This window comes from Canis lupus, chromosome 24 (assembly GCF_003254725.2).
Source record: "Canis lupus dingo isolate Sandy chromosome 24, ASM325472v2, whole genome shotgun sequence".
Taxonomy (NCBI): domain Eukaryota; kingdom Metazoa; phylum Chordata; class Mammalia; order Carnivora; family Canidae; genus Canis; species Canis lupus.
Window position 1 is genome coordinate 12794070 of NC_064266.1, and position 20939 is coordinate 12815008.

Below are 20939 nucleotides of genomic sequence, written 5' to 3' on the forward strand. Positions count from 1 at the left end.
TCTTTTGCCTGGTGCTTTGCCATGTGCCCCACATCTCCTAGCAGACTATCCCAGGCCTGTTCCTATGGTGCCTGTGGCAAGGTTCCCCAGAGCAGCAAGTGAGGCAAACTCCACTGCCCAGTTTTTAACCTTCCTGATACCTTGTTTTTTAATATCCCTTTGGCCAAAGTAAGTCACACAGTCAAGCCTAGATGCAAGGGATGGGGAAATAGATTCTACCTCTTGATGAGAGAAGATGCAGAGTCACACTGCAAAGGGCTATGGGTGCGGGGAGTGGAAGAATATGTGTCCATGTTGCACATTCTTCCAGAAAGTAGGGGAGCTATGGGAAAAGGATTGGGATCATCCACTGACCTGACTCAAGAGAATACTTAGACAAGATTCCGTGACTTCAGAACATAATTTGCAAAGCACTGAACTGGTCCACAAATTGGCTCTGAGGACTGGTGCTTGCAGAAAAAAGAAAAAGATAAAGCAGGGCAGTTTCAAGGCAGATTTTTCTCCCTTGTTTCTGGAGATTGATGAGAAAGGCTTCCTTGCTGCAAGTACATGTCAGATGTCAAAATCAGGCCCAAGATTAAGATAACTCATTGTTTAATCAGCTTAAAGGCCTCCCCTCCCCACAATGTACAAAAAGTTATTTAATCATTCAGTGTCATTCTCAAGGGCAGAACCTATGCTTCAAACATTTCCTGAATTTCCATATACTTGACAAAGAGTTCACAGGGGCTCTTCCTTCCATAAATATTCACTAAATGTCTACTGTTATGCCAGGAACAGTTCTAGGTCCTGAGGATGAACACGGCAACACCCCTGCTTTCATTAAGCTTATTTGGGGCATGGAGGTGGGATAAATACATGAATAAAATCAGCTCCAGACAGGCTGTGATAAGTTTTCTATAATAGATTTAAGCAGAGTAAAGATATGGTGGAAAGTGATGGACGGTGAGATCAGAGAAGGCCCCTTAGAGGTGATGATGTGACAGCAGAGACTGAGGGAGTGAGTCCTATGGCTGTCAGGGATCAGAGTGTTCCAGACAAGAACACTCAGTGTTGTAGGCAGCACCAAGATCATGTGGCTCTTGTCCATGTTGCCCAGAGTAGGCTTATTCACATTTCAGAACAGCACAGTGGGCTTCTTCAGTTTCTATAGAGAAAGGAAACTTTTCTTTTTTTTTTTTTTTTTTTAAGAATGAGAGCAGAGACATGGTGTGGCTACTTCAAAAAAATTTTGTACTAATCTATTTTGTACTAATCTAGTAGAGCATGAAGTTTTATAGTGGAGTAGACCTCCTCATTTATTTGTTGTCATTGTAACAAATCACTCCCACACTTAGGGTCTAAGTCAAAAGTCACTGTAGGGTTCTTCATGGCTCTGAAGGTTGGCTGGGCTCACCTAGCCAGGGCTGCTCTGACTTATAGGCTAGATGATGCATCTAGAAGTCTTCCTCACTTACATACTGGAGGAGTGAATGCTGGCTAGTGGCTGGGCATTCAGCTGAGAGGTCAACCAGAACACCTATGATGTGACCTCTCCATGTGGCCTTCCTCTCAGAATGGAGGCTGGATTCCAAGAGCAAATATCCCAAGGTAGAAGCACATGGCATTTTTATGATCTAACCTCAAAGTCTCATGATGCCAGTTCCACTGTACGTATAGCCCTTCCAATTCAGGAGGAGAGAATGTAAAACCTTCAGTGGGAGAGGAAGATTGACTCATGATCAGAGGAGCTCATTAGCTGAGGAATATTTTCTTGGCTTTTTCTGGAAAAATATTGTTTGTTACACAAGCTGTACTGATTTTTCTTCTTGTTGGGAGATGTGCAGCATCATTAACCCTTAGAGAAATACAAATTGAAACTAGGAGATATCACTTCACATCTGTCAGCATGGCCAAAATGAAAAGTAGCAATAACACCACTTACTCATACACTGCTTGTGGGAATGTGAAATAGTGCAGCCACTCTGAAGAAGAGTTCCTTTCAAAACTAAAAATTGCATGTTGTTGGTCAACAATTTCATTCTTAGGCATATATTCCAGAAAAATGGAAACTTATTTGCACACATACATTTGTAGCCATTTCATTTATAATAGCCCAGAACTAGAAACTACCTGAGTGTCCTTCAAAAGGTGAGTGGTTAAACAAGTGGGAGGTTTGTACCATGCAATACCACTCAGAAAAAAAATTGTGTACAGTGGAAAAGAGTCAATCTTGAAAAGATACATGCCACACAATTCAATGAGGGAATGCAGGGTGAATGTAAAAGGGTAGCACGAGGAGTCTTATGGTGGTGGGACAGTTGGGAACCTTTTTTAAAAGACATCTATTTATTTATTTTAGAGAGAGAATGTGTGCACATGAGCAGGGGAGGGGCAGAGGAAGAGAAAGAATTTCAAGCAGACTCTCCACTGAACTTGAAGCTGACACAAGGCTTGATCTCACAACCCTGAGATCATGACCTGAGCTGAAATCAAGAGTTGAACGCTTAACCAACAGAGCCACGCAGGTGCCCCAAGGAACAGTTGGCTACCTTGATTGTGGTGGTGGTTACTCAAGGCTACAGTGTGATACAATTGCAAAGTGTATACACACACTTACATACAACACACATAAATGGGTTCATGTAGAAATGATTAAATCTGAACAAGATCTATGGACTATACCAACATTAGTTTCTTGGTGTTGATATAAGATACACTCTAGTTGTATAAGATACCATTAGGAAAGACTGAATGCACATTTCTTTGCAACTTCCTATGAATCTATAATTATTTCAAAATAAAAAAAAAACTAAAAGAGACAGTGAATTGCTCAGGGTTTCTTAAAAGAATAAATCCTGAGGCAGCTGCGTGGCTCAGTCTGGTAAGCATCTGCCTTCCAGTTCAGGTCATGATCCCGGAGTCCTAGGATTGAGCCCCACATTGGGCTCCCTGCTCAGTGGGGAGTCTCTCCCCTGCCCCTCACCTCTGCTCTTGCTCTCTCACTCTCACTATCAAATAAATAAATAAAATACTTAAAAGAAAAGATAAATCCTTGTTGTGCCTGGGTAGCTCAGTCTGTTAAGCATCTGACTCTTGATCTCGACTCAGGTCTCAATCTCAGGGTTGTGAGTTCAAGCCCCAGCATGGAACCTACTTTAAAAAGTAGGGGGGGTGGGAATAAATCCTTTGTGGCCACTTCAAAGACTAGAAGGGAGATTGTTTGCTTTCAGAGTAAATTGTTCATTGTTTGTCTATAGCAGAAATAATCTCTAATGAGTCACTAATCCATGTTAAGCAGAGGGGGGATGTGGTATTTTGAGTTTGAAAGGGAAAAGTAAATAGCATGTCATAGAGTGGTTGCAAGAATTACATAAAGTCATTCTTATGTGAAACCAGGAGAAGTAACCCAGGTATAAATTAGATGCTCAGAGAAGGTGATCCCCGACCCTTGCAATTAAGGGTTGCATAAATTCATCTATGATCTTTCCTCGGCCTGAGGTTTGCATTTGAGAGATGATACTTAGGAGCCACTAGACAGTGAGTGACTTAACTTTTATCAGATTCATTGGCTAGAATGGAAATCAAAACCCTGATCTATTAAGCCCAGTGCCTGTATTGAAAAGGGAAATACACAGTGATTGTTGTGGTCATTTTTTTTAACTAAAAATTGCCATAATTTAAGAATCAGGAAATGTCACATAAAATATCAGATTCCTATCTTCCTTTAAAAAAATCAAAGTATCTGGGGTGCTTGGGTGGCTCAGTCAGTTGAGTGTCTGCCTTCAGCTCAGGTCATGATCCCAGGGTCTTGGGATAGGGCCCCACATCAGGCTCCCCACTCAGTGTGGAGTCTGCTTGCCCCTCTGACCCTCCCCCTACTCGTGTTCTCTCTTGCAAGCTCTCTCTCTCAATAAATGAATAAAATCTTTAAAAGAAATCAATGTACCTGACAACACTGTGCCTGAATTCACATATGCTGGTAATGGAGGTAGTGTGGGGAGGATGCTGTTGAGGCCACACCCATACCTTCACCGGACTTCCTCCTTTGGTGCTCATAGCTCCACCTCCCAGTGCTGCCACTGGCATCTCTTTTCCTGGGGACCTTGTCCAGCCATGCATTCCGTTCTTCCAGAACAGAGCAGGCTAGAAATTCCAGGGAATTAACATTCATGCTCCCTAGGGGCAGCCCAGGATCAAGTGAGGGGAGTTGCTGTATAAGTACCCCAGCTTTCTTGCCCTTGGGTAGACTAGCTCTGAGGCACATGTTCTACCCAATATCCCAGACGTCCTCATCAGAAGTAAGCTCTGGTTCCTACATTGCTGACTAATCCTTGACTAGCTGCCTTCCCTGCACTACTCTATATTCTCATTTCACTACCAGTTGCCTTTATCTCCTCAATAAAAGATTTGCACTGAGTCTTTGTCTTGCCATGTCCTCCGAGGGAGAGGGGCCAGGCACAGTGTAATGTGTTTGTGCCCTCTCTTTCACAGGATTGCAAATGAGGGTAAAGGATAGATATGGGGCCATAGATGGTGACCAGGGCCTCGTGACTGTTCCACACTCCCCTTTACTGGACCCTGACAGCTAGAGGTCAGTGTCTCTTTACCAAGGACATGTACCTCTAGTTTTCCATAGTCTCCACATGGTCTGTTAAATTCATTGATAATTTTTTTGGCACTCTTAGGCATTTAAATGTTTTTGTCTCTCAAATAACTAGAATTTTCCAATTAGAGGAAGACCTGAAGATTACCTCCAGAAGCTCTTCGTAAATGAAGAGAGACATGAGTATGTTATGTAGCTTGCTTAAATTCATTCCTTTCCCACGGTGTCTGAGATGACCCCAGACTCTATGCCTTTTCCTTTCCCTGCTACTCCACACAGGTGGCTTTTCCTCTGCAGGCAGTACAGCCTACAAGTCAGGAGACCAGGTCTGAGTCCTCCTCTCTACTGTCCTCCTACTGTTGTACAGTCTTAGGCAAGTTCCCACCCTGTCCCACTCTGTCAAGTAGCAGAGGAGCTGGCTGGGGCCTCCATACCAGTCCAGCTTCACAACTCTGACGTCCTCCCTCCTCTCTTCAGTTTAGCAGCTGAAGAAGTGGGGCTTTACACTGGAAACATCTTTATCAGTCTGGCCCCTTCTCTTACCTCTTTCCATTCCTGGGTCATTGCTCTTCTCAAAACAGAAGTTCTCAAACTGGAGTGAACATGGAAACCAAAGGAGACCTTAGCCAAAAAAACAAATTCCAGGGTCACTCCCCAGAGATTCTGATTCCAACCAGACTGGGTAATACCCCAAAGCCTGCATCTCTCCCAGATTCCCAGGGGATGCCGATGCTACACACTTTGAATATCATTACCTCATTACCTGGGAGCCAGGCACAAAAACAGCCATCTTTTTGCCTTGGCAAAAACCTGAAGCAGATGCATGAATTCTTTAGAGCGTATGCGATTTACAAAATGAGGGTTTTACCTTCTCTCTTAAACCTGTAGCTATCTTGTGAATACACCCCCCCCACCCCCGCCTCTCCTCCACCACCCACGTTTTTGTGCGGCCCCTGATTCCTAGCCAGGATCCACTGTGATGAATAGGATCACAGCTTTAAAGAGCTGCTTTGAGCTCTAAGCTCTAATTTCTGGCCCCTGGGGAACAAGCTGCATTGCTTGCTGTTAAGAGATTGGCAGGCAGTGTGTTGGTTGCAGTTCTCTTAACCTAACTGCATTAGTGAGACAAAGTATTTCCTAATCCACCATGTTGTACAGTTCTATCTGAAATAAGGCTCAGCTTAGAGTCTGTGTGATTTGAAGATCTGCCTATAGTGCTTTATTATACTCAGTACTTGAGTTCTCATTATCTACTTGCAGACTTGTTTGGACGAGTGTTGTGTGCAATTATGTTCTTTTAGAGAATTGTCTTTTATGTCCTTGAATGAGTAAAAAATTCATGTAAAACCACTTCCACGTCTACAAAAGAAGAACAGACGTAGCTTCCCGTGTTGAGTTTCAGTTTCTTATTTTACATATTGTCAGGAAATAATTATTAGTCTGGCAGGTTTGGGGTCTTTTTTTATGTCTGGAAAAAGAAAGCCACACTAGAAGTGTTGAAATTAAAAACTGCCAATGCCAAAATGCTGATACATTCACCTGCTTAATTTAGGTTTTCAAAATTTACAGGCAAAAAAAAAAAAAATGTTTTGGCAAAATTGTTCCTCCTTCACTGCGTAGTAGGGTTACGAATTTACTCACACTAGAGCTCTGGAGATAACCACTAACATATAGACACACAATTATAGTTTTCCCATTTTTATTTATTTTTTTAATTTTTTTTATTTATTTACGATAGTCACAGAGAGAGAGAGACAGAGACACAGGCAGAGGGAGAAGCAGGCTCCATGCACCAGGAGCCCGACGTGGGATTCGATCCTGGGTCTCCAGGATCACGCCCTGGGCCAAAGGCAGGCGCCAAACCGCTGCGCCACCCAGAGATCCCAGTTTTCCCATTTTTAAAAACTGATCTAGACTTCTTCACAAAGTTCACCTGACTAAAAAAACAAAACAAAACAAAAAGCAGCTCTTAATTCAATCTATTAAATTTAGTCTACTTAAATAAACATTGTCTATTAAAGTTCAACCACATTATTTTTTTAAATTTTATTTATTCATTCAGGAGAGACACAGAGAGAGGCAGAGACATAGGTAAAGGGAGAAGCAGGCTCCCTGTGAGGAACCTGGTGTGGAATGTGATCCCAGGACCTCAGGATCATGACCTGAGCCAAAGATAGACACTCAACTCCTGAGCGACCCAGGAGCCCCACAACCACATTAATGTAAGCTTTAACTGATGCCTTTAGAACCTCAATCTTTCAGATTTGGCTCCCATCCACTCCCTCTTCTCATTTCCCACCCCTCTCTTTCTCAAGGAGTCTAGAATAAGGGACAAATATGACTTCTGGGAACTCAAGGTGAAGGATATAAGACCCATCTTCTTGTTTCTCTCTGCTCCCTGCCTTGGCATAACTGGCCTCTTCTGCTACAAGGACTGGTGACCACAGCTGCTGGGCTTTTTGGGAAAGTGCCTCTGCAGCATTTCACAACTTCAGCCTCCTGTTTCAAGTCTTGAAAGCCATCCTGAGACTCCTCATGCCAACCATAGGCTTGTGCCAGGCACTTTTCCATTCCTTCATTGAGATCTGGAGGAGTTTCTGGACCCCTGCACAACAAAGACCATGGAAGCCAATAACATTGCCTCAAGTTTCCCCCCACCCACTCTGTTGTGCCATCTCTTCAGGAGGCCACATTTGGTATAACCAAGGCGGTTATTCAGCCAGCATTCAGTAGTATATCCATACCCATTATTGAAATATTACAATCTTTTCATTCTTGTTGGTTAATAGCCACTGTTTCAAGTCATTGGAGTATCCCCTATTATAACAGCTCTTTACTGGGATGCCCTTGCCTCATTAAAGATGGTAAAGCCCCCAGGGATCACTCCAGTACACAGCTCAACTTCGTGTCTAGACTCCAATTGGTCTAGTTGATTCTGGTTATTAAATACTTTGAATATTACCTCTGAACACAGATGCATGTGACTGTTCATCTCCCTTGTTTGGGGATATTTACTACTTAGGTATTTCTGAAGGCCACCACCATCTGCTTGGAGTGGTGGAAGTGATGTATAATAGGGTTGGGACCTGCCATAATCAAATGGCTGCTCTTTGTCTTCTCCTGCAAATAATCTCAGGCTAAAAGGAATGGACTATAGGATTTTCACTTCCCTGAATTGTAGACTCCTTTTACAATAGGACAACAAGGATTATGGACCAGCTCCTAAGGCCCCAAGTCTCTCTTCTTTATACCACATGAGAAATCTATGATCTTACGTATCGGGGTTTGATTCTTGACATGCCAAAGCAGTTGAGAAAATCATCTCTCCATTAAACCAGCTTTCTCTAGCATTCCATCTGGAGCAATCTAATTTCTTCCCACCCCAAGCCACACCACCACTAACCTTAGCCTGATTAGAGAGGAGATCATGAACAAGGAAATAGAAAAAGACACAAATAATTTCCAATACATTACCCCTATTTCATCTGTCTTCCAACTTTGAATTTAAAGCAGCTATCCTCAGTTAAGTTAATAATGGTTTCAGAAAGACTACCAATATATCCTCTACCACATGATCCACTATGATATATGTATGTGTCATTATAAAATAAAATACATCTAGCAACATGTGTTTTTTGGGTATCTACTGTTTTCCCAGCTCTTAAGTAATACAATGAGGCTTCACAATGAGGACTGTCATTTCTAGCTGGAGGAACAAAATCAGCATCTGAAAATAGTTCAAGATTGAATGAGTGCTAAATTCTCTCACATTTGGGGAGGGGAGAGATCAATATGGGCTCCTGAGAAAAATTCTGGAAGAAGTGAGAAGTAACCAGGCCCTTGAAGTATGAATTTCATATTCTTGAATTAAGAATTGAATATACTTTCCCACTAACACTAGGAACTAGACAAAAATGTTCCCCTTCACCTCTCCTTTTCAATATATTACTAGAAGTACTCACATATGCAGTAATTCAAGGAAAGGAACAATAAAAGTTATACATATTGGGAAGGAAGAAATACAACTGTCTCTCTTCACAGATGACATGATCATCAATGTAGAAAACTCAAGAATTAACAAGAAAAACTAAAACAACTTACAAATATAAGAAGGTTAAAGGATATATGGTTTTAGACAGAAGTCCATCATTTTGCTATATCGTAGCGGCGAATGAATGGAATTTGAAATTAAAAACACACTGCCACTTACACTAATACCTTAAAATATTTAGGTATAAGTCTAACAAAACATACTGGATTTATACGAGGGAAACTACGAAATAGTGATGGCTAAAATCAAAGGACTAAATGAAGAGATACTCAATGTTTGTGGATAGGAAGACTCAATATTGCCAAAATGTAATTTCTTCCCAACTCAATCTATAGATTCAGTACAATCCCAGTCAAAATCCAAGCAAATTATTTTGTGGACAAACTGATTAGAAAGTATATAGGGAGAGGCAAAAGACCAACACATATTAAAGAAGAGCAAAGTCATGCAAGACTACCACTGCTTGACTTTAGGACTTACGGGAAAACTATAGTCATTGAAACAATGTGGTATTGGCAAAAGAAAAGACAAATGGGCCAGTGGCACCAAGTAGCCCAGAAATAGACCCACATAAATTGAGTCAACTGATCTTTGGCAAGGGAGCAAAGGCAATACGATGGATCTAAGATAGTCTTTTTAACAAATGGTGCTGGAACAACTGGATATACATCTGCAAAAAATTCATCTAGAAACAGACTTTACGCCTTTCATAAAAATCAACTCCATGTGGAGTACCCAGAGTACCCCAGCAAGAACATATAAAGAGGTGAGGGTAAAGACCCCAAACCCTGAGAAGCCCAGTATTTAAGGTGCAGGCAGCAGAGAAAGAGCCAGAGAAAAAGACTGAAAACGTTCAGGGAGTTCTGAAGAGAATTAAGGGAGAATTTGTGCTGTAGAGACTATATCTTTAATCTATGGAAATTTTTATTTTTAAATGCCCATTCTGAACCATTATTTTCTTTGATTGTATTGTTTCATCACCAGCAATCCCAAGTGGCAGTCCTCTTCAGTGAGGCCATCTGAAGTTCAGACAAAGTTGTCATGAACCAGAATCATGGCCCCCAGAAATAAACTGAATCCTGGTCATCTGGGGTAAATAAGCCCACAGTAAACCTAATGGAGCAGTAGGTTCTTAATAGTAATCTTAAAAGCTCTGTGCAAGAGTTTTCAGGTTTTTTTTTTTCCTTTTTGATGACATCCAAGATAAATAACATATATATACACTGGGTCAGTAGGATGGCCACCTTAAACCCCTAGTAACCAAGTGCTAATACCAAGTTTCTACACTCATATTTTTACCTACACTGATGTTCACATTAGCAAATTCAGTTTGTCATGAGCAAAGGAGGAAAACAAAAAGAAGAGCCCAAACTTAAAAGTGATATCTCAGCATTCTATATAATGGGGTCTTGCATTAATTCAAATACAGAGATGGGGCAGATCATTTTAATCATCTCATGGTACTTAGAAATCCAAATGTGTTCAATGCAAAACAACCTAAACAGCAACAGTATATATAAAACTCTCATTAAGGATAGCAATTTACTGGGGTACCTGGGTGGCTCAGTCGGTTAAGCATCCGATTCTTTTTTTTTTTTTTTTTTTTTTTAGCATTTGATTCTTTTTTCTCTTTTTTTCTTTTCTTTTTCTTTTTTTTTTTTTTTTTTTTGTTTTTTTAAACATCTGATTCTTAATCACAGTTCAGTTCTTGTTCTCAGGGTCATGAGTTCAAGCCCTGTGCTGGGCTCCAAACTGAGCATGGAGCCTACTTTAAAAAAACAGCAATTTGTTTACACCAAACCATCATCTGTATATTCAATTAAAGTTGTGGGTTTGAATTTTAACAAATTTGTTGTTTGGAGTGTAATTTGTAACTTTTTTTGGTTTCACATTTGCAAGTGAACCCTGGTGGAGCTATGGGAGGTTTCTTCATTAAAATGGATCATGACTTTCCAATAAAAAAGGTCTGACAACCACCAATATTTCCAAGGCCCGTCCATGAGACTGTTTTGTTTTGAATTTGAAAGTCTATTCCTCCATCTGGAAGCTGATATATTTAGATTGTTAACTTTGATGTATTTCTTTCCTTTTCAGATAAAGTTATCTGACTTTGGTTTCTGTGCTCAAGTTTCTAAAGAGGTGCCAAAAAGGAAATCACTGGTTGGCACTCCCTACTGGATGGCGCCCGAGGTGATTTCGAGGCTACCTTATGGGACAGAGGTAAGGGGGTGACAGTCATTGTTTGGGAGTGGCTGGACAGGCTTAAGGGTGCATTGGTTCTGAGAAAGTTAATGACCACAGATCAAGATGATGACTTTGACTCCATATTTGACTCCCATTTCTAGACTTGTCACAGAGTAGGTTGTGGCAGGGGACTGCCACAATATTGATCCAGAGGCATTTACTGAGGCCCTAAATATACCTTGGGGGTGGGAGGGAATCAGGCAAACTCTGATTCCACCACCCTCGATGGCAGCATACTCAAAGCAAGGCAATGCAACTTGAAAAGTGGCTAGAGATGCACAGATGAGCGGGTATCATGATTCAAAGGATAGAGGGTCAGAGAAAGCTCTGCAAAATAGAGGTAGTATTTGGCTGAGTAGTAATGTTTTCCCATGGAAACCCATGGGAATGGGTTTTCCCATGGAAAATATTGTATTTTAAAATAAGGCCCAATTTCTGTTTCATTTGGAAAAGAACCAATTGTTCATAATCTATTAAGAGATAAGCTTTGGGTATGTGAAAATGAGAGGCCGGAAGGAGTGGAAGAAAGGCCTTCTAGAGAGGGAGTGTGTGGTGTGAGCGAGCGCTGCGGCAGCAGGCAAGTCCACACGCACGACCGCAAGGAGCTCGTTCCGGCCGGGCACACAGCGTTTCCACACATTATGGTGCAGAAGGTGATTCTAAGGGAGGAGAAGCGTGGAGAAGTGGCATGGGCCAGTGGACTAAGGGTATTGGCATAAGTGAAGGCAGACTCTGCTCTTTCCCTTGTTTACTTGCCCTTGAAGAAGTACTCGACTTGGTTTTCTCCCAGTGGTCCCAAGAGCATAAATTCTCTGTGAAGATCACAGCAAGGATTAGAGCAGGCATGCAGCTGGTAAGAGGGGTGAGGAGGCTGTGAAGGGGAAGCGCCCTGCGGGGAGTTTACAGACCAGCTCTGCCTTCTCATTGTCCTGACTGCCTGTTCTTTACTCAAAAAGAATTTCTTGTTGTCTCCTCCTTTTCTTTTCTCTGTTCCTTGTAAATGGTTCTATAAAGCAGGGTTTCGCACATGCTGCTCCAAAATGATAAAATGCAAAGGAAAGAGCTACAGCGCAGCATAGGGAAGGAAGAACTGTTTTTAAAAATCAAATTGGGGACCCCTGGGTGGCTCAGTCAGTTAAGCGCCTGCCTTGGCTCAGGTCCAGATCCCAGGTCTTGGGTTGTGGGGCAGAGCCCTTTATGGGGCTTGCTGCTTAGTGGGGAGCCTGCTTCTCCCTCTCCCTCTGCCCCTTGCTCATGCTATCTCACTCTTTCTCTCTACCTCAAATAAATAAAGGAAAATCTCTAAAAAAATAAAATTATAAATAAAGGGATCAGCATATATGGTGTTATGCAATGTAGCTTTTTGCAGTGTGTTATGAGTATGTCAAATGCCTTTTTCATGGTTTAAATACAACTGTCTTCTCTATGTTCAAAACATAAAACTGTGGGTGTTTTTCTCATCTGCCCTTAGGTAGGTAACCACCAAATTTGGCAATTAAAAAAAAAAAAAAAAGAAGAAGAAGAAGTTCTAAACTCCAGAATGCTAAGATTGTCCTGTGTACCTAAATGGCAGAAATCTCACTGAAGTTGTCTTTAAAAGGCAAATGAATATGCTGTATATTAATTAAATTGAATTTAAATAAAATAAAACATAAAAAAAACAATTTTTTAAAAAGCAAATGAAGAGCATTAGCAAAAACTTGGTAACTCGGCAGTTCACTCTAAATCTATTGGCAGGGGATTCCTGGGTGGCTCAGCGGTTTAGTGCCTGCCTTTGGCCCAGGGCGTGATCCTGGAGTCCTGGGATCGAGTCCCACATCGGGCTCCCTGCATGGAGCCTGCTTCTCCCTCTGCCTGTGTCTCTGCCTCTCTCTCTATGTCTATAATAAATAAATAAAATCTAAAAATAAATAAATAAATAAATGAATAAATAAATAAATAAATCTATTGGCATTATTGGCATTATAAACCTTCAAAGTTTACAAATATCATATTAATTTATAAGTGGGTGTGAATCTGTTGGGTCCCCTGGACACACATTTCAGAATGTTCTCCTTGCCTGAGATAACCACTGGATTGTGCCTGACAGGTGGACATCTGGTCCCTTGGGATCATGGTGATAGAAATGATCGATGGCGAACCCCCCTACTTCAATGAGCCTCCCCTCCAGGCAATGCGGAGGATTCGGGACAGTTTACCTCCAAGAGTGAAGGACCTACACAAGGTGAGAAGCAGTATCTATTGCTGAAGTTCAAAATCATTCTTAGATTTTTTTCAATCTCTCTGTAGCTTCAAAGAATGGTATATCCAGGAGTAGATCCTGGTTTATGGGCATGGACTTTGGAATTAGAATCACTTGGATTCAAATCTCTGCTCTTCCTATTCACTCAATGGGCAAAGGACTCAGCCTCTCCATCTCTGAAGTTTGTCTGTAAAATGGGATGCAACTGGGTCCTCTGTTGAAGGGTTGGCTAGAAGAGTCAATCAGACAAGATTTACCTTACTCCAAGAGAATTACCTCGACGAGCACCTATGACATACTGGGGACTATTCTAATTACTGGGGATATTGCAGCATAAGACATCAGATTTCCTGACTCTCATAGAGCTTGTGTTCTAGTTGGGTTGGGGAGGCAGATGGTAAACTACAAACAAATGGATAAACAAAATCATTTCAGAGAGTGGAATATGCTATGAAGTAAATCACACATTGTAATGCAATGGAGTATGCAAGAGAGTGGATTGGAAGTTTGTTTAGGTTGAAGGGTGAAAGAAGCCCTTCTGGGGACAGAGTATCTGAACTGGAATAGGAATACAAGGAAGGAGTAAGGTATGCAAAGATCTGGGAGACAAATGTCTGAGGCAGAGGAAACAATAGATGCAAAGGCCTTCTGCCAAGATGAAAAGCTTCTGTGGCTAGCAAAGTGAGCCAGGGGAAAAGGCAAGACATGTCAGAGGGTAGGCAGGGGCTAGATTGTACAGGGCAATGAAGGGCATGATTAAGGGACCAAGTAAGATCTTTCCTGTTTTCTGAGGATTGCCATGTAGAGTCAAGCTCAGGAAATAATGGTGCTGAGTCGAAGAACCACCACCCTGGGAACTGCTGATGGGAGTGAAGGGAGAGGGCTTACTGGGAGGGAGTAGCCATTTCCACAGGATCATATAAACACTGACACCACACACACCTCCCCTCCTCTCTGCGTTATAGCATTGAGAGGAAGTGAGGCTGCCTTTTAGGGGAGAATTACCCTCTCCCCTCACCCCTAAATCTTAGAGAAGAACCCCAGTAGAATCACTCCTATAGTTGTGTGACCTTGCAAGAAGACAGGGACTGCTTGAACTGAACAGATTAAAACTTTAATATCATTGGACTAAGTTTAGATAATTAAAAGTGAGTAAAAAAGCATGGTATCAAAATAGTCTCACACCCAATAGAGATGGTGTGTTGCTCTTCCAAGTCACATACAAGAGCAGCCTTAATCCTAATGGTCAGAAACTAGACACCAAGGTTGTTTTCCAAATAGATAAATTATATGTGGTACAATTTAACAGTGAGGGCACACAGCAATGAAAAGATTAAAGCTTTTACTACACATATCAGAGATGAAGCCCACAGACATGATGTTGAGTGAAAGAAGCCAGACAGAGAAGAATTGACAGTATATGAGTCCATTTATGTAAAAGACAAAAGATACAAAATTCATTTATGCTACTAGAAGTGAGGTGAGTGGTGACCCTTTGCAGGGAGATGTGTATTAACAGGAAGGGGGCCCGAGGTAACCCCCTGCAATGGCAGAAATGTTCTGTATTCTGATGGGTCTAGAGAGTAAATAGGTGTAAATATGTATACTATGTAAGACATACACTTAATATTCATGAATTTGAATGTATGTAAGATATACTTCAAAAAGTAAATTACAAGAAATTACAGGAAAACATGGTATCTGTGTCAGATATCCTTATAGAACTTTGTTTGTTTTCAAGAAGGGGGAGTCCACAAAGCCTAGATGGTTGCTATTGTTATAAAAATAAAAATATTCCATGTTTGTACCATACTTCATCAGACGTGTGTGACTGGTGCCTATAAATAGTAAGCACTTCATAATGCATTCTTCCCATTATTTAATTTAGCAAACCAATTGTCATTCTTCATTGCCCTATCATTAGCTCCTATTATTTCAAACCTGAAGAAGGTAAAAAAGTGCTCGCTTCAATAGCACGTACACTGAAGAAGGTAAAGAAAACAGCATATGTTAATAAAGTCAGCACCTGCTTTTGCATCCATAACTTCTTTCTTCTCAAGCTGACTTTCCAGAGTTTTATGTTGTTTGATAGAATAACTTAACTGAGAAGTGGCCAGAAAACCACTTTAGGGAAACTGGGTTGGGTTTCTGTGTTAGTCCTCAGGCTGGGATCTTGTGTTCTCACAGGTTTCTTCAGTGCTCCGGGGATTCCTAGACCTGATGCTGGTGAGGGAACCCTCACAAAGAGCCACAGCCCAGGAACTCCTTGGACATCCATTCTTGAAACTGGCAGGTCCACCATCTTGCATCGTTCCCCTCATGAGACAATACAGACACCACTGAGCAGAGGATTCAAATAGGTGGAAGAGCTAGATGAGGACATGAGAATAATTCAGGAGAATATGAAGAACATGAAAAAAGGCCTGTGTACTCTAACCAGCTGGTCGGTGGGACAATGTGATGACAGGCAGGGTTCAACATACCAGGGCATCTTCTTGTGTCTTAAACAGGCATCTCTCCACTGACAGCTGGCGTGGTCATTTGGAACATGGCTTTAATAAGTCATTATTATATTTTTCAGCCCTTTGTCCAGCAAATCAGAGAAGGACTCAGTACAAACTCCGTTATGACATATCCTAGCCACATGCAGGGTAACGCATAGGATTTTCTATATTGAAAGAATACTTTTCTGGCAAAAAAAAAAAAAAAAAAAGAAAGGAAAACAAAAAGCACTTTTTTCTTAATGGTAGCAGTGTAATGTATTTTGCAATGAATTTGTAATTTTTCTGTACTATAGTTTTGATAATTTATAGTACTTTGATGTCACGTAGCCATAGTATCAGTTGAAGTAATACTTGTTTACTAGCAAGAGTTTGAACAAAGCCTTTCCTACTTTTTTATCCCTTTCAGAGAACCAACGATTCTTTAGGAACTTTGAATACTGAATGACTCTCAATCACCGTCAGCTTTAGTAGAATATCTTTCTTATCTTAACAAGTGTCTTATGTGATGGAGGAAGAATTAAGAGTGATGGTGATAGAGGTGCAGATTTCATTTATCCAACCAAAAATAATAAAATTTGAGCCACAGGAGGCCACCAAACTACTCCTTGGGATAAAGCTAAATATTCAGAAAAATCAAATTTTCCTTCAAGGCTATTCATCACAGGCCAGTGAGGTTTGCACAGTGAGGTGTTCCCCACAGTGCCCTTTCTCAAATGGGTATGACGTCTCCGTGTGGCCAAATTTCCCATCAAGGGAACAGTTTCAGCACTAGGATCATTGGACTCAGTTCCCCAAATTGAATGTGTAAGTAAGACTGTGAGAATTCCAGTCTCACCAAGGGAAAGGAGAGAGAACAGGGCAAGATGTTTGGTTTTGTTTGTCATTGTTTTTAAAACTGTTTGCTAGCACACCAAACTCTTGTCTGTATTTACCTTCGTACCACAGTATTAATTGCTATTGTTCATGTATTGTGCTGGAAGTCAGGACTGACTCTAGAGGATGAATTAGGAAGGGGTGTTTTACCAGGTGTGCTCTGACTTCAGTTGTGACCATGTTATAATGTGTTTCCGACATAGGGGAGTTGTGCTGCTGACTAGGTCTTCTTGAATGTTGATAAAAATGAATGACTACTACAATACATTTTGTGTTGCTTGTTGGATGAATTTGCATGTTAACTGTAGGCCAATATAGATTTGCCTTTAAAAACTCTGGAAGAGCTACATAGTCATCATTAGTTTCAATTAATTATGCATCAGAAAAAAAGCCATTTGTTACCAAACTGGAAAACCGGAGGCTTTTCTTAATGATGTTACATACTGTAACAAATAGGAATTTAAATCTGTGAAAATGCTCTCTGGTTGCTCTAAGCATAATTAAGAATTTTTGTAATTAATAGGTTGCTAATTATTTATTATAGCTAAAAAGGGGAAAAAAAGGCATAAAATGACCTTCTACAGATTAGATTTTCAGTTTCTCCCCCAAACTGGAAATGTCTCACCATGAATGGGATCTATAATTTTGTTTCATAAAACACAACAAATCAATGTTTTATGTAAAGTATTAAAATATTAATATAAACATGTATGAATAAAAATTTAAATGCAGAAAATGACCGTCCTAAAAGTTCATGGTACAGATTGTATTAATTTAACCAGGACTATGTAGAAGTAGAAAGCAAAAGAAAATCTTTTTTTTAATGAGAACAAATATTAAAAACCATTGCAGAAAATTGTGGATTTTGGATTCCAAACATTTTCAACAGTGTAATGGAAATTTTTCTGTAATTTTCTTATCACTGGGTATTTTATAAATATTCATTGAGTTTACCAAAAGTTACTGTAGCTTAAAAGGTTTTGTGAGCACTAACTATTGGCAGAAACTGCACTTGCAAATAAAAATAAATGTTTGCCTTTTTCCCATCGTGTTATTAGAAAATCCAGTGATTTCCTGAATTTATTTTCTTGAGTAACCAAGAATGGTTTCCTTATGACTTTGGGGAATGCAAATGAGTTAGAATAAAGTTAGATGTAACATCATAATGACATGAACTAAAGATAAATATTCCCATCCCCAGAGGTCACAAACAGTGCAAGACTGTGGCAAAGATACCACAACTGATTTTTTAAAATTACTAAATTCTGGAAAGCCACATGCAAGGAAAGCCAGATTGATAACTGAAGACTCTCACTTCACTTCCCTGTTTCAAAGATGCTGAACTGGTCGGAAGACTTTTGCCGACAAAAGACATTAAAAGGAGATTATTCTGGATTAGAGCAGGTGTAGTGAAGGCTCTCTGGTAAGACTGGAAGACAGTATTGGGTGTCTCCTCTTTTTGGGGGACCAGGGAGTCATTAACATTTATCTCATGATGTTGAGAGTGATGCTTGTATATCAAGAGTTCATTTCTTGGGGTGTGTAGGTGGCTCAGTAAGTTAAGCATCTGATTCTTGATTTCAGCTTAGGTCATGATCTCAGGGTCATGGGATCAAGCCCCATGTTGGGCTCCGTGCTCAACTCAGAGTCTGCTTGACATGTTCCCCTTCCTTCCCCTGCTCTCTCTCTCTCTCTCAGATAGATAAATAAAATCTTTTTTTTTTAAAGAGTTCGTTTCTTAACCTGGAAATTTCAGAGGGTGGAAACCCTCAGGAAATAGCCTGAGAAAGCAGGCCAAGAAAGGATGGGCCATGTGCCAGGGAAGAGAAAGATGGAAGCATCCCCCCACCCCCACCCCAGGCAGGAAGTCACTGCAGGAAATGGAAGAAGGTACCAGGTCCCTTTGTCTGTGATGGGCCATGGAGAGGGAAAAGGGAACAGGTCAAACCACTTAACCAAGTAATGAGATGCCTAACTATGAAAGCACATTGGAGGCATGCACCACAGGGGAACTAAAGGGAGATAAGGCAAATTTTCTGCTGGGGGAAAGGGTCAGGGTGGAGCTGAACCTTACTCTAAAATCTACATGTACCATCTATAACTAAGACCACTCTCCGTAGCAGAGGTTGTAGCCTTAAGACTGACACAAATGACATTCAGGCATCTCCCCTTCTTCCCACAGCATCTTTAAGGCAGCGGACTGCAGCCAGCTTTTTCCTGGACCCTCCCTTCCAGGTTGCTCCCCATATATTTGGGCCATATGTTAGTGTGAGACCCCCATGGTTTGGGGGAAGGATCTAGAAGAAAAAAAAGGATAAGAATGCATACCATATCTCCTGCCACTACCTATCTACTGCTGTCTCTTTTACTAATATAAGCTTAGCCCAAGCAAAAGAGAAGGGAGTAATTTTGAATTAGAATGAGATTGATTTTTTTTAATGGATTAGACAGATGGAATCAGACTGAGTTATGGTTTTATCCCCATTACCCACTGGGAAGAACCCACTCAGTAGCAATTACTGAAAAAATAAAATCATTCCACGAAGTTAACAACTCAATGAATTCAGATTCTTTGGTCAAACCAGTCAAATGAATAGCACTGTGTCATCAAAGAAACGGTAATGAGATTCCAGGCAGAGAAAAAATCAATGCAGTCTGAAGCAGGTACAAAATGTACAAGCAGGAGCAGTTCTGTGTAAGTGACACGATGTAGTACAAATCCAAATTGTTCATGAAAGTCGGCCAACTTGAGCCTTCACATGTGTGCATTTTCAGTTGTATTTCCAGGTCAAATAAATATATTACCTTAGTGTGGATTCTGTCAAAAGGAGAAACTAAGAGACTTAGATACAAGTATTTTGTTTGGGAGGTGATCCCAGAAAGCTCACTCCACATGGCCGAGGGAGAAGTGAGAATGAAGAAGGGAGAAAAAAATTTTTCAAAAGTCCTTTTTAATGAATGGCTTATGAAGGGGGGTGGGGGCTGGTAACTGGGGCTTGGCCCCACTGAAGACTTTCTGGGAAAAACACTGTAGGATTGTCCTCTTAGGGGTGAAGATACTTGGTTATTTATCCACCATCTCCTACGCCTCATTGGTTCAGAGTTGCTCCAAGGACATCAGCTCTTAAATGTCTATCTTGCCTTGTATACGGACAAAGTTTGTTCCCTTTGGCAAAGAGAGGGTGAGGATGGGAAGCCTATATAGAAACTGTCAGCAAATGGCCTCCAAGAAGGGCTGAGGGAATTTGGGCGAGACCCTGACAATATCTCCTACATAAATAGATCTGATGGAGGACAAAATGAGAAGCATTGGGTTGCCAATTTCTGGATCAAAATACACTGTTTTAAAAGCAAAGGGACTCCTTATCTTGAAAGGTTTGCCCACTTAGCAAATGCTTTGGTAAGTGTGTCTCATCATTGTCATTGAAAAAATTTAAAGCTAAAAAGACTACAAGATCTTATATGATCCATCTTAACTGAACTAACAAGTCTCCCCAAGTTAGGCAATGTCTGTACATTAATCATACTACCTGCTAGACCACACACACACACACAGAGAGAGAGAGAGAGAGAGAGAGAGAGAGAGAGACTTCAGCTCTTAGGGCAGAGATTTTTACCTATTTTATTCACTGGTGTGTCCTTATCACCCAGACCAGGGTCCAGAAAACCCATGGCCAGTCAGTGCTAACAAATACTTGTTATGTCATTGGTTGTAGGAGTCTTTGTGAATCCTTCCCCAGCAGGCAACCTGACAAGCTCCGTCACTTTATTTTTTATTTTTTGAGATAATTGACATATTAAGTTTCAGGTGTACAACATGATTTGCTATACGTGTATGTTGTGAAATGATAAGTCTAGTTAACATCTATCAACACACATACTTACAATTTTTTCCTTATGAAAACTTTGAAGACTTATGCGTGGCAACATTCAAATATGTAATACAGTATTATTAATTATAATTACCATGCTGCACATTATCTTACAGGACTTATTTATTTTATAAAAATAAAGTCTGTACCTTTTAACTCCTTCATCCATTTCACACACCCCGTATCCCCTACCTCTGGCAACCACCAATCTGTTCTCTATGTCTATCATCTTGGGATTTTTTTTTTAACTCCACAGATGAGTTTTTGTCTTTCTCAGTCTGATGTATTTCACTAAGCATAATGCCTCCATCCATGTTGTCTCAAAAGGCAGGATTTCCTCCCTTTTTATGGCTGAGAATGGTGTGTGTGTGTGTGTGTGTGTGTGTGTGTGTGTGTGTGACACATTACATTTCCTTTATCCATTCACCTATTGTTGGACACTTGGGTAATTTCTGGACGTTGACTATTGTAAATAATGCTGCAATGAACATGGCTGTGCAGGCATCTTTTCAAGTTATTGTTTTTACTTCCTTGGGACAGACAAGTAGGATTTCTGGATCATATGGTA

General features: G+C 40.7%; 1 protein-coding gene across 2 annotated transcripts in view; it reads left to right on the forward strand.

Moving 5' to 3' along the window:
• Nucleotides 1-17561, forward strand: part of PAK5 (p21 (RAC1) activated kinase 5) — a 280280-nt gene extending 262719 nt beyond the window's left edge. For both annotated transcript variants that reach the window (XM_025469322.3, XM_025469324.3), the window contains 3 exons: nucleotides 10731-10856; nucleotides 12970-13104; nucleotides 15310-17561. In XM_025469322.3, the coding sequence (XP_025325107.1) occupies nucleotides 10731-10856; nucleotides 12970-13104; nucleotides 15310-15465 (417 nt within the window). In that variant the 3' untranslated portion in view covers nucleotides 15466-17561. The remainder of the gene's footprint in view (nucleotides 1-10730; nucleotides 10857-12969; nucleotides 13105-15309) is intronic.
• Nucleotides 17562-20939: the final 3378 nt, after the last annotated feature.